This window comes from Lycorma delicatula, chromosome 3, assembly GCF_047948215.1.
Source record: "Lycorma delicatula isolate Av1 chromosome 3, ASM4794821v1, whole genome shotgun sequence".
NCBI classification, from domain to species: domain Eukaryota; kingdom Metazoa; phylum Arthropoda; class Insecta; order Hemiptera; family Fulgoridae; genus Lycorma; species Lycorma delicatula.
In genome coordinates, this window is record NC_134457.1 from 69,945,224 (window position 1) to 69,958,217 (window position 12,994).

General features: G+C 28.8%; 2 protein-coding genes across 3 annotated transcripts in view; both read right to left on the reverse strand.

The window, feature by feature from the left end:
* nw (narrow) overlaps positions 1-12,994 on the reverse strand; it is a 393,672-nt gene that overhangs the window by 379,791 nt on the left and 887 nt on the right. The window lies entirely within an intron of this gene.
* The window catches only part of LOC142321674 (tachykinin-like peptides receptor 99D), an 804,280-nt gene that overhangs the window by 20,676 nt on the left and 770,610 nt on the right, over positions 1-12,994 (reverse strand). Inside the window, exon 6 of one of the 2 annotated variants that reach the window (XM_075359956.1) lies at positions 12,718-12,966. The exons of the other annotated variant lie outside the window; for it this stretch is intronic. Coding sequence (XP_075216071.1) covers positions 12,920-12,966 — 47 coding nt within the window. The 3' untranslated portion in view covers positions 12,718-12,919. Of the gene's footprint in view, positions 1-12,717; positions 12,967-12,994 lie in introns of those variants that run through there. 2 annotated transcript variants of the gene reach the window in all.

A 12,994-nucleotide genomic window follows, 5' to 3' on the forward strand; every position in this document is an offset into this window, starting at 1 on the left:
TTTTTAATCCAGAAATACTGATGCGCTCAAAATAGTGTGCTGAAGATAGTGTGTACTGGAGGATGTCAGTGGAAATTAGGTAGTTGTAAAGTACAAAAGACAGGAAATAAAATGAATTATATTTAAAAATATTAACTGGAAAGTAGAAACTTATAAAAAATAACTGTATTTTTTCCTCTTCCTAGCATTTTGAAGAGCCACTGATCTACTTTTTATAAACTATTATTGATGTTCATAAATGATACCAAGAATGTTTACATGATATCTCGTCTCTATTATAATATACATTAATGATATATGATATTTCTATACTTCTTTTCTACATGAACGGTCTTCTTGTCTGTGCATGTATGCGTTTGAAATCTTTCTTTTATCTCTCATCATTTGTAATTCTTGTGCCTGAATAAGTAACTCTCCATCTTATATATTATTATGTTCCTCAATTTTAATATTTAACTCATCAGTTTTCTTTTTCGTCATGTTTCATCTCCTGTTTCATTCTTTTATTTTTAAGCAATGATGTTTCTACCTTCTTGTTAGGTTTTTGTTCTAAAAACAGAACTCTTAATATTTGTGAATCATAACACCTTACTTTTATACAAAATTATTTAATTTTTAACAAATTGTAACAAAATTATCTTGAGTTTTTTAATCTTTTTTTTTATTAGAACATATTGCTTTCATTATTTTGTATAGCAATAAAATTTTATTTTAAAACTAATTTATTTCAGTTTTATTAAAAGCAGATAATTTGTGTAATGTTCATGTCCCATCTTCATATACATCGGATTTTCATTTTTTTGTTTAAATTTTTATTTTTGTAAAAAACAAAAATCTAAAGAAAGTATTTACTCTATGTAAAAAAGTAGTAGTCATTCATATAAAATTACCATTTTTCAGAATAGATAGTTTGCTGCTTTCAAATCCCAAAAATAAAATACTTGGGATAAAACATCTACTATTCAAAGAAAAAAGGAATTTTACCCCAAGGGAAACAAAATGAGATTTATTTAACATTGAATTAATGTGCATAATTTTTTATTTTAAAATTACCTAATTTAACTACTTGTACAGAAAATATCATTACAAATTTATCTGATCCAGAAAATCTTTAAAATAAGTCCAACTATTAAAAAAATGTTTCATACAATTAAAGTTTCTTGTCACCAAAAAAAGATTTTTATTAGTCTTTATTATTAGTTAGAATATCCAAAAAACACTTCTGTTTTTAAAATGTGTAAATGAAAATCAAAATTTATTGGTTTTGTATCCTTTTGTACATTATCAGGAATGTGTTATCCATAAGATTATAAATCTAAAGCAATCAGAAGTAATTTAAAAAATAAAATGCATAAATTTAAAATACAATTCAAGCTTGATTGGTCTACTTTATGTAATTTTTTTTTACTTAGACAAATAGCGGTAATAAAGTCATATTGACAAAAACAAAAATATAACTGCAATGGCTGCATGGATCACTTCACTGGACCATTGGACAGGCTTGATGCACATTCACCCACAGATATGTACAAAGAATTATACTAATATTTACATAAAATTAATCTTTGAGGAGCCTCATAGAAAAAGGAATTCATAAAAAATATTTGCTGGAAGATAAATGTTTTTTCAAATAGCACATAAAAGTTATAATTTTGCAAAATTTGAACAATGAGTGACTCTAGTAATTAGCAATTCCATTAGAAAGAACAGCATGCGGTATATTTCCAAATATTTAACAAATAAGTCACCATCAAATTTTATATTACAGATAAATTTAAACAACTGTTGGTATAACATAATTTGCTGTTAAAACTTCAAAAGATTAGAATAGAAAAGATAATAGCATCAAATCAGTCAAATGAATGATTATAAAAAGAAAGGTTTTTAAACCTCATTTTGATATACTGATCTTTTGTTTTTCTCTAAGTTTTGTTCTACTCCATATTATTAAATACTTTCTAGTAAAAAAATGTCATATAGATTTGTTTTTCTTCTGCCTGTCTTATTTGAATTAAACTGTTTTTTAACAATACATCGTCCAAATCTTTCAGTATATATTTTGTAATTTATTGTATATTTTTCATGCATAAAATATCAAATTAATAGTGCAGCCATTTTCAAATTTACCTATATGTGCTTTATGTGTTATGATTACATTTTTAGAGATTTTGAAGTAATATTATATATTATTGCTTCTCGTAGTAGTCTCTGTTGACTTATTTTTATTACCCTTTAAAATTCTATTACCTTTTCAGTTCTAGAAATAATCATTAATTTCTTTTCTCCTGTTCACCACTTTATTAGGCAATTTTCACCTCTGCATGTACCTCCTGTTAGAATTATTCATAACTCTTCTTTTCTCCCTAACAACAGTATTCTGTTTGTACTTTTGATGTTAATACAATTAGGCATCATTACCTCAAAATTATTCTTTTATTACAAGCTACATCTACCTTTACTGAAATTATTTTCTTTCTTATTTCACTATGTTCCTCCTTGAGCTAAATTTAATTTGTTAATTAGACATTTTTATTTATTTTATCTACTCACAAGTAATATAATCAGCAAAATTAAGAAATATATTAAAAGTTGATAAAAAACAAAATTATGTGATTTATGTGGAAACTAGCCACTGAAAAGATATTATTGAATATAAAACATCAAAACACACTTTTAGGAAACAATTACATTCCACTTCATAAGTATGCATATATTATTTAACTGTACTTACAATAAAATGAGATAAATTTTGGAATGTTAAATAAATTATTATTCATAAAGAAATTCCACTATTGTCTATCAAATGAATACAACTAATTACTTTATCATTGTATGGGCTAAATTTTCAATTTTTCTCTGAATAAGGAATTATAAATGAGCAGTAAACAGAGATTGCCTCCATAAAATTTTTAAAATACTGAGAAATAATGCAAAAATAATTGTTTAAAAAAATTGTGTATTTGAATGATTGGTACATTTTACTTTTATTATGAAGATATAATTTTTTCTCAGTCTGGAATGTAAAGCCTAACTGCAGTGGTTTTTTTTTTTTTTTTTTAGCTCTAGTGTGTGTTACTTTCATCAACATAAAATTATACAAAATGAAATGGATTATGGAGGACAAGTGAGGAAGTATAAAAAATTAATGAATCACTGTCAGTAACACTAAATGTAACTCTTTTACTTCTATCATGGCAAATTTATGCTGAAAATGTGGTAAAAATATTCATTTGGGGATCCAAATGCTGCTAATTTTTAATAAATTAAACATTTACTTTTCTTTCATTGTAAACAAAATCCAAAAAAATGTAGGGGTTTTTGCTTGTTTGAAAATTAATTCAAGGTATGAATAACTATAATTATGAATCCTCTATTATTTTTCTATCATCTGTCCATAATTCATGTCATTTTGCCTAATCTTACATTAATGAATTAATATTAGTGAGGTTTCATTGTAAGAAGTATGCACATTCATATTAAGTTTTAACAAAATCACTAGTTAAAGTAGATTCAAATTTAATAAAAAAAATCACACAAAGATGCTTTTTCCTAAAAGTAATGTATGAATCTGAAATGTGGATACAATATTAAACCGTCGTACAATTTTTATTCAAGAAAAAAAACTAGAAAACAATTATAAATTAGTCAAAGAATATTGAGTATAATTTTCTCTGCCAAACTGTGTGGCAGAATGATACAGTTTCTGTCTTTCATCAAGGTCTTTGGTTCAAATTTTAATCAGGCTTGAAATTTTTCTCACATTACAAAGTTTACCTCATAAAAAAAAGTGTGGCAAATCACATTAAACCTAAGAATCTAGCTGTGACCACAGTTAAATAAACAAACAAAAAATAAAATAATTTTTAAAATAGCATAAAACTGGATGACTAGTTGGTGAATGAAATGGATCACATTTAGTTTTTGACCATCAGTGACCATGTAGAGTGAAAAGTATTGACTTTTTGAGACACTTTAAATCAATATGTTTAAATTAACATGCTCTTTGAATTAATGCTGTAATTCATGTAAAGCACAGTTTTTTCTATTTTTTTATTAAATTTTACGTAAGAGATTTCATGCATAAAATTTTAAAAAGTTTCAAACTTAGAACATGACTAAAATCGAAGGTTCTTTTTCTTCTTATTCTGTAATATTTTAAATGGTGGTGACTAGCATGACTGTTATCAATCTATTTTAAAAACTTTCCTTTATTTCCCATCACTAGGTACCATATTTTTTCATTTGATAGCATGTATCTTAAAAGTACTTATATTTTTTCACAGATATAATTATATAACAGCGTTTCTCAACTTTTCAGTATTTGCAACCCAATTTTATCATAATTTTCATCATGTTTCCCCTCTCATACAATAACAATATAAACAATAATAATGTATTTTGGGATTAAAGCTACACTATGACCTTAATTACAACCTACAAATTACCAAGAATAAGTAAATTTATTGGTATTTGGCAACACTGATCCGCTGCATTGAGAAAACTGGAATCGATGCTTCTCTATTGCTCTTTGTCTTATGTTCAACATATTGGACATTCTTGTGGCTTTGGGAGAAGTTCTGATTTGTCCCCAACAGTCTGGAACGTCTGCACAAATGTGTATAAATGCCGCACCTTGTTTAATTCCAGCTAGTCTCAGTTGAGTAGACCCTTTTATGGAGTCGAATCTATTGTGAATGTGTATGTTGTAATTTACATGTTAATTGAATTCATGGTATTAAATATTCACAGCAGTAGATTTATACAGAATCATGGATAAATTTTTAAGTGGGCATAAACAAGCATTAGACGATAGTGAAATATCAACAGGTGCACAGAGATGCATTGTTCTGGAAGTAAAATCAAGAAAATATTCTGAAGAATACTTAAATTTTGGGTTTACCAGTACTAAGAAAATGAAGAAGAAAGGCTCTTTTGTGTCATTTGCTCAAAAGTTTTGGCAACAGCCAGCATGAATCCTAATAAACTTAAACAACATTTGGAAACGCTTCATAGTGAGCCATTAATAAACCTTGAGAATTCTTCAAATTAAAATCATATGAAAAGCAAACATCATTAAAAAAAAACTCTTTGTGAATGAAAAAGCTTTACTTGCCTCTTACAAAGTTTCATATAAAATAGCCAGATGTAAAAAGCCTCGCACCATTGGTGAAGAGCTTATTTTGCCAGCTGCAATTGAGATTGTAGAAACTATGTTTGGAGATAATTTTGCTAAACAATTGCAGTCCATACCTCTATCAAATGATACTGTTGCCCGTCGAATTGTTGGTATAGCTGAAGATGTAAAGCATCAGCTTTTTGGGAAGTTGCGTGACAAATTGTTTTCAATGCAGTTTGATGAGGCAAAGCAATGAAGATGCTCATTTCATTGCCTACTTTCATTTTTGTTATGGTATGTCAGCAGTAGAAGAACTAATTTTCTGCAAACAAATAGAACTTGAAGCAACATCACTCACATTATTTGGTATCTTAAAAGATTTTATAAATGAGACAAACATAGAGTGGAAAATAGGTCTGGACACATTGGATGATTCACAGAGAAGCTCTGGCTTCCAAAGAAATGAGTCCTGGTCTGAACATTGTGCTAACGATGGTTGTAACCGTAGTAAATTACATAAAAATGAGATTCCTATCAAAATCAAGAATCTTTTCTGCACTTTGAAAAGATATGGGTGTAGTACATTCAGCGTTACTATTTTATTGTGAGGCAAGATGGTTATCACGTGGGACATTTTTGCAACATGAATTAATAGATGAAAGTGCTGTTTTTCTAGAAAAGGAAAACCGACTGGAAACTGAAAAGTTTCAAGATGATTTATTTGTGATAGAATTAAACAACTTGGTTGACATAATTGAGAAATTAAATGACTTAAATTTTCAACTCCAAGGAGCAGCAAATATACATGTGTAGGATACGATTGATAAAGTTAATGTGTTTTGTAGAAAACTAGAATTGTGGAGCAGAAATTTACAGCAAAAAACCTAGAAATGTTTGCAAATGTGGATGAATGCATTAAAACCTACAAGGCTGAAGAACATGTGACAGCTGTTTTTGTAACCACTGAAAATCATTTAGCTATGCTGGCAAAGAATTTTAAAAAATATCTTCTTGCCGATGACAACTTGGTAGCCAGTTATGAGTGGGTTAGGGATCCATTTCAAAATACTCCCAAAGGGCTCTCAATTGCCAAAAAAGAAATCTTCATAGACTTCATGGCAAAATCAAAAGATAATTTAGTAATAAATCACTCTCTGAATTTTGGGCAAGAGTGGATGATGAGTTATCTGCATTGAAAACAAGAGCATTTCGTATAATATTCAACATCCTACCTTTGCAAAACCAGATTTTCTGCAGTGGCTTATTTGATGACAAAATATAGATTCAGCTAAATATAGATTCAGCTAAATATAGAAAAAGAACTCAGCATGTCTATTTCTAATATTAAAACTTCCTTCGAAAAACTTTGATCTGCAAGACAGGCCCAAGGGAGTCACTAATAATTATTAAACTTGTTTTTAATTTAGTATTGATAAGTTAATTACTTAATACATTGTGCAGTACTGATGCATTCCTATCTTTAAGTGTATTATATCAGTGTAAATGTGTATTTTATTATTTATTATATCAGAATGTATTTTGTTTTACTTTTCTTTCAATAAATTAATACATTTTAAAAAAATAATATTTTCTTTTTGATATGCTTGCCCCCATTTAGTGTTATCAAGCCCCCCCTAGGAAGGGAGCACACCTCACAGGTTGAGAAACATTGTTATATAAGAAAGAAGTAAGTAAAATAAAAAAAAAAATATTTAGAAAGAAATTGGGTGCTATTAGAAGTTTTATAAGAATAAAACAAGAATGAAAGGAATTAAATGTTATTATCAAGACTCTCCAATGTAAAGTATCTTCTTCAAATTCCATTATTGGCATAGAATTGAAAAAGTCAGAGTGAAGACAAATTTTTACACATGAACAGGAATAGGATTTTGATGTTTGATTTTGCATTAACTGCAAAAGAAATCAGGGCTGCAGAGTACAAATATGTATTATATATTTTTTCTGAAGTTACCAAATCATTCATATATAAAAATATCTTAGGTTTTTCTCACTTTTGTCGTTAGTCTGTTAACAAAGAGGTAAGTAGATGATTGTTTTGAGTAACTGGTTGATTTTCTTACAAACACTGGGCTAATGAGTAACTTGGCTACTGTGTATAATACAAATAAGAACAGTTGGTTACCTTTTTAACAAAATAAATTATGGGGTGGCCGCATAATAAGATAGTTGCTGAAAACAGCTCCCAACAAATACTTTTGGAAACATAGGTGAAGTGGGTTGAGAATTTTGTAGTAACATTGTGTCAATGCTGTTGTAATTTTGTTTATTGTTTTCGGAGAGGAAAAGCTTTATAAGAAATAAAAAGGATTGTGCTGAAGTTATGTCTGAAGAGGCTGGGTGGATCATAGAAATGGCTTCATACTTTAACTTCAACATTTTTAGCAGAAAAGAGGTCCTGCATCATATTTTTGCTTATAGATGGCCACCCTATCCATAAAAAACAAAAAAACACCATCAGCTCTGGAGTTTTATGAAAAGATTTCTGTTCATAAAATGTGCCTGGCTAGTTACATCACTCAAAAACTTCAGCCTATAGCAATATCTTTCTGACCATTGTTGGAGAAAGAAAGCAAATAAGTTCACTTCAGTTAAGTCTTCAAAGAAGCCTGGGCCAAAACTGCTACACCTGCAATCACAGAAAATGGATTTTCTTCAGCAGCAATTTTTTTTTAATATAAACATTCTTCTTGATCATGAATACCTTTCAAAGTTTTCTTACATCTCACCCTTCAGCCTTCAAAATATTCACTATATTATTTTATAAAAATAAGATTTGATTTTAACTCAAATGTGACATGGCTTGCAATGTTGATGGAATCAATAACTGCAATAAGAGAGGTTAAAAAAGTTCTCAATTTGATGATGAAAATTTTGACAACCAAACTCAAGCATGTGAATTAAAGAAATGAGCAGTTTAAATAACAAGTGAAAGGTGTTAAAAGGACTAAATAGCCACAACTCTTCAAAAATTTATTTTTATCATTTTTTTCTTTCTTTAGAAAAGATTCAAAGAATCTAAAATAATGATATGAAATGACAAAGAATGGTACCATGAAGAAGGTACCATTACAGGGAAGGAGATACGTTTATTTAGGGAAGTTTTCAAGTTAAAATCATTTATTCTCTAAAGTGCAAAAAAAAAATATATATATATATATACAACTTAATTTTGCTAGATGCTAATGATTATATTATTCTCAAGATGTTTAAATTTTATTATTTAAAAAGTACATGGTTTAAAGTATTTAAAGTAAAGTGAACATGTATGTCTTAAAATTTAATTTTTATCTATTTTGTTTTTAGATTATTAAACTGAATCTTTTGTGAACTTACAAAAAAAAAAAAAATAATTGTTTTAATTAACACTATTAAGTATTAATATGAAACATCAGGTCAGTATTGTACATGTAAAGACAAGTGTAGGCTATTTTATCATTTAAAAAGTAATAATCTTTGAATAATAAAAACACACTAATACAATAATTTTTTAAATTGCATTTTAATATTGCAAAAATTTCTTCTTTTTATTTCTATTTATTTATTTATTTTTATTTTTTTGTTTAACCTCTGGGGCCGCAGTTAAGAATTACTGTACAGAGGATGAGATGAATGATTTCTATTAACTGTAGTTTGATTCACCTGTTTCCTGATCTGATTCATCCTTTGCTGTCAGGTGATTTGTAGTATAAAATTGCCATGAAAAAAAATTAATGTTACCATTATAAAATAAAATGTCTACCTGATTACACATAAAGTTTATTACTGCATTGATTCTGTCTTTTATCACAATATGACTTCCAACACTATTAGGATAACCTATCCTAAGTTTAATTGATGGTACTTTTATCTTTATTTTTTTCAGAGTTTAGAAGTGAGGATAGCTATATATTCAACTAAATGGTACAATCGGAGTAAGACATACAATCAGATGCTAAGTATAATGTTAGAGAGACTGAAAAAACCATTAATGATGTGTGCTGCACATGTCATACCTGTTACATTGAACAGTTTTCTAAAGGTAATGTTATTGAAGTTTATAACATAAACCTCTTAAATCTCCTTGGTCAGACGTTGCCAGTAAGGCAGTAAGTTAATCTCCTTGTTTAGATATATTGGCCAGTTGTTAACAGCCCTGACTTCATGATATTCCTATCTAGAAATGGTATTACTTTGTGGTTTAAAATAATATATCAGGGGAAGCAAAAATTTCAAATAATGATTATTTAGTATAATTTCTAAACGTGAAATTATACTAAAAGCTTACTTACTAAAGTGTGGCATTAATGCTTGTAAAAGAGTTTGCAGTAATGACATTTTATACGATTATAAAAATAATTAAATTATAAATTTTATTTTTCTAGTTTAAGTTTTCTATTTCTTTTTAAAAAAATTTAAGGTTTGGGTTTACTGGATAAGCATCACAGCTAAGGATGTACTGGCTATCTATACAGGAATCCTTTATAGGGATTAATTTACACACACGGATTCCAAAAGGGTAAAAGGGATTAAAAATTAAGAGAAGATTGAATAGTGAAAACAATGATCTACTATTGACTTAACCACTGTATGAGACAACTCCAATCACAGCACCAAATCACAATTGTTTCAACAGCATCCATCCTTTCCATAATCCCCTCACAGAATTGCTATTCAGAAGAGAGAAATTTAATTCTAATCAGTGATTCATTAAACACTGAATTGTTAAATATTGTATATAAACATATTGTGACTTTTTCCAGAAATTAAAGGGCCACCTGAGAACTGATACAAACTTCTTGAAAAGAACCCTATCACCCACCTCCTGAATTGAGTAGAAAGAGGAAATATCAAATTGTTTACGATGAACAAGTAACTGTTCGTCAAGACTATCCATAAGAGTTTACTCTTAAAATTATATAAATCCTTTCAAATTTCATAAACAGCTGTTATTTATGAAACAAAAGTAACTAAAAAAGTAGTAATACGAAGATAAATAAAACCAAACCTTTTCCTTCATTTGTTACTATTAGAAAAGATTTAAGAGTGTTTAGTTACATAAATATGGATCTAAATATTTTATATTTTTACTCAAATTGTAGCCGCTACAAATATATTTTAGTTATTTGAATATTTCTTCATATTTTAGTTTATAAAGAAAAAGAAAAAAAATGGTCCTTACGTATTAATGTCACCGCAGCTACAGCTTTATTGAAAAACAAAGTAGTCAATCGGATTTCGGTGGAAAATGAGCCAATATAGAGTTTAACATAGATTCAAAATAGTCTCTTTATTAATTTTAATAAATGGTTATTTATATTTATTTAATTTTATAAATATAATTTAACCAAACTTAACCTACGCTCGCTAAACTTGACTGATTAACAGGAGTGTTTTGATTATTTAAATAATAAATAATTGCAATAATTACTGAATTTATAAAATAAATACTCAAAAAATTATGGTGTTAATTAGTCAAGGTTAGCGAGCGTAGGTTAAGTTTGGTTAAATTATATTTATAAAATTAAATAAATATAAATAACCATTTATTAAAATTAATAAAGACTGTTTATTAAGACTCTTAAAATTAATAAAGAGACTGTTCATTTTCCACCGAAATCCGATTGACTACCTTGTTTTTAAATAAAGCTGTAACTGCGGTGGCGTTAATACGTAAGTGCCAGATGAAAATGATAATTTTATAATCTTCAAAAAATTTCAAACCATTATTAGTGAATAACAGTTACGCAATATGATTGTACAATACAGAACGTTTCATAATGTTCTTAGGAGTTACAAAAATTCAGTACAAAAAAAGTATTTCACTTGCCTAAATGAAAGTTGTACGAAGTGATGCTGGGGCTCAACAGTTTTTGTTGAAATCTATAAATGTTCAATATGTGCTCCTCTGGTGACACGGCACACATAAGCACAAAAGTCTAGCGCTTGCCAAACTCGTTCTAACATGTCATTTTCGATGGAGTTGATTGCATTGATTATGCGATCCTTTAGCTCAGCGATATCGTACGGCATTGGTGGGATAAATACCTTATCTTTCACGTATCCCCAGAGAAAGAAATCACATGGCGTGAGGTCTGGTGAGCTTGGTGGCCACAGGATAATGTGTTGGCCTTCTTCAGACGCACGTCCTATACAGTGCCGAGGTAATGTTGTGTTAAGGTACAGTCAAACTCTTTATGAAAATGAGCAGGACAACTATCTTGCTGGAAAATGAAGTTGTTGAGTAGCTGAGGCATAAGCCATAATTGTGCATATCCAGGTGTATCATGCTGGTTACTGTGGTTTCCATAAAAAAGAACGGCCCATACACTGTTTCACTAGAGATCGCACAAAAACGTTTACTTCCGGAGAATCCCGAATGTGTTCCACATAAGCGTGTGGGTTTTCAGTTCCCCAAACTCGCACGTTATGACGGTGAACTTTGTCGCTATTATGGAAAGTAGCTTCATCGCTGAAAATGATCTTGTTTAAAAAACCTTTATCTAACAAGATCTTTTCCTGTAATTGTAAACAAAAATCGAGCCTACGTGTTTTATCTCCAACAGAAAGACGCTGGATTAATTGAAGATGGTACAATTTGCATAATAAATGTTTACGGAGAACTCTCCTCACGGTTGTTTTCGGAATTCCTGATTCTCTGCCTGCAGCCGCAGTCGATTTTGACGGGCTGCGAATGAAACTTGCACGCACACATTCGACATTGACTTCTGAGGTTGATGGACGACCAGTTGATTTTCGCTTGCACAAGCAACCAGTTTCAATGAATTGTTTATCCCATACACGAATTGAATTGTCACTTGGTGGCTCCTTATGAAATTTCAACCAAAACGCACGTTGCACAGAAATTACTGAGTTTGACAAGTGAAATTCTAACACACAAATCGACTTCTCGCTTCCCGTGGCAGCCATTTTCTTTACTGTCGACGCCTAGCGAGCAAATGGTTTACTAACCGCCTAGTATATGTGGAAAAAACTATTTGAAGTACTCTTTCGTACAACACTTGTTTTATTTTTATGAGTGAAATAGATTTTGTTAATGAATTTTAGAAACTCCGAAGAACACTATGAATCGTATATAAAAATGGTATTACATTAAGCCAATAACTTGTTAGGGTACCAACATAAAAACAAATATTTAGCAGATTTTTAATATCTAGCTATGGAATTCAATTCATATGATCTTATGTAGTAAGCTACTAGTAGGCTAATATGTCAGATAATATGTTCCATGTATGATATTTACTGTACATTTTTTGCCAACTGATTTAAATTAATTTCATTTGAAATTTACTTAGTAAAAAAATTTACAATATAATAGTTATTTGTGAGATTTCTGCCAATTATAAAAAAAAAATCAGAATTTAGCTAATTATTTTTAATGGAAATTTTAAACTAAAAATTTTACATGTGTATAATTAAAGTGCTATCTTTTGGTGTGTGGGTAAGTCATATTATATTAGTTGTTTCTTTTAAATTAAATTTTTTTAATAAATTCTGTTTTTTGTTAACATTTATTTACAAGTTAATTACATTATTCACAAAAAATTAGTACTAGATAAATTTATTACATCATGCCTTAAAAATAAAAAGTTTATATATACATACAAATATAACGATTTTAATATATTTCACATAGCAAAAACCCAATAACTAGATCCATATTTCCTTCTTATATTGGATTTTTTCTTAACACTTTCACTAGCAAAGTATGTTGAAGATACTCTTCACGTTATAGTATGATTTAAGTAAACTATTTTATAAAATTCATGATATTTACAAACTTATTTATACAATACTATTTAAAAATATAACATTTAATAAAACAGTCCATTCTGAAAAAAAAAAACACAATACAACATC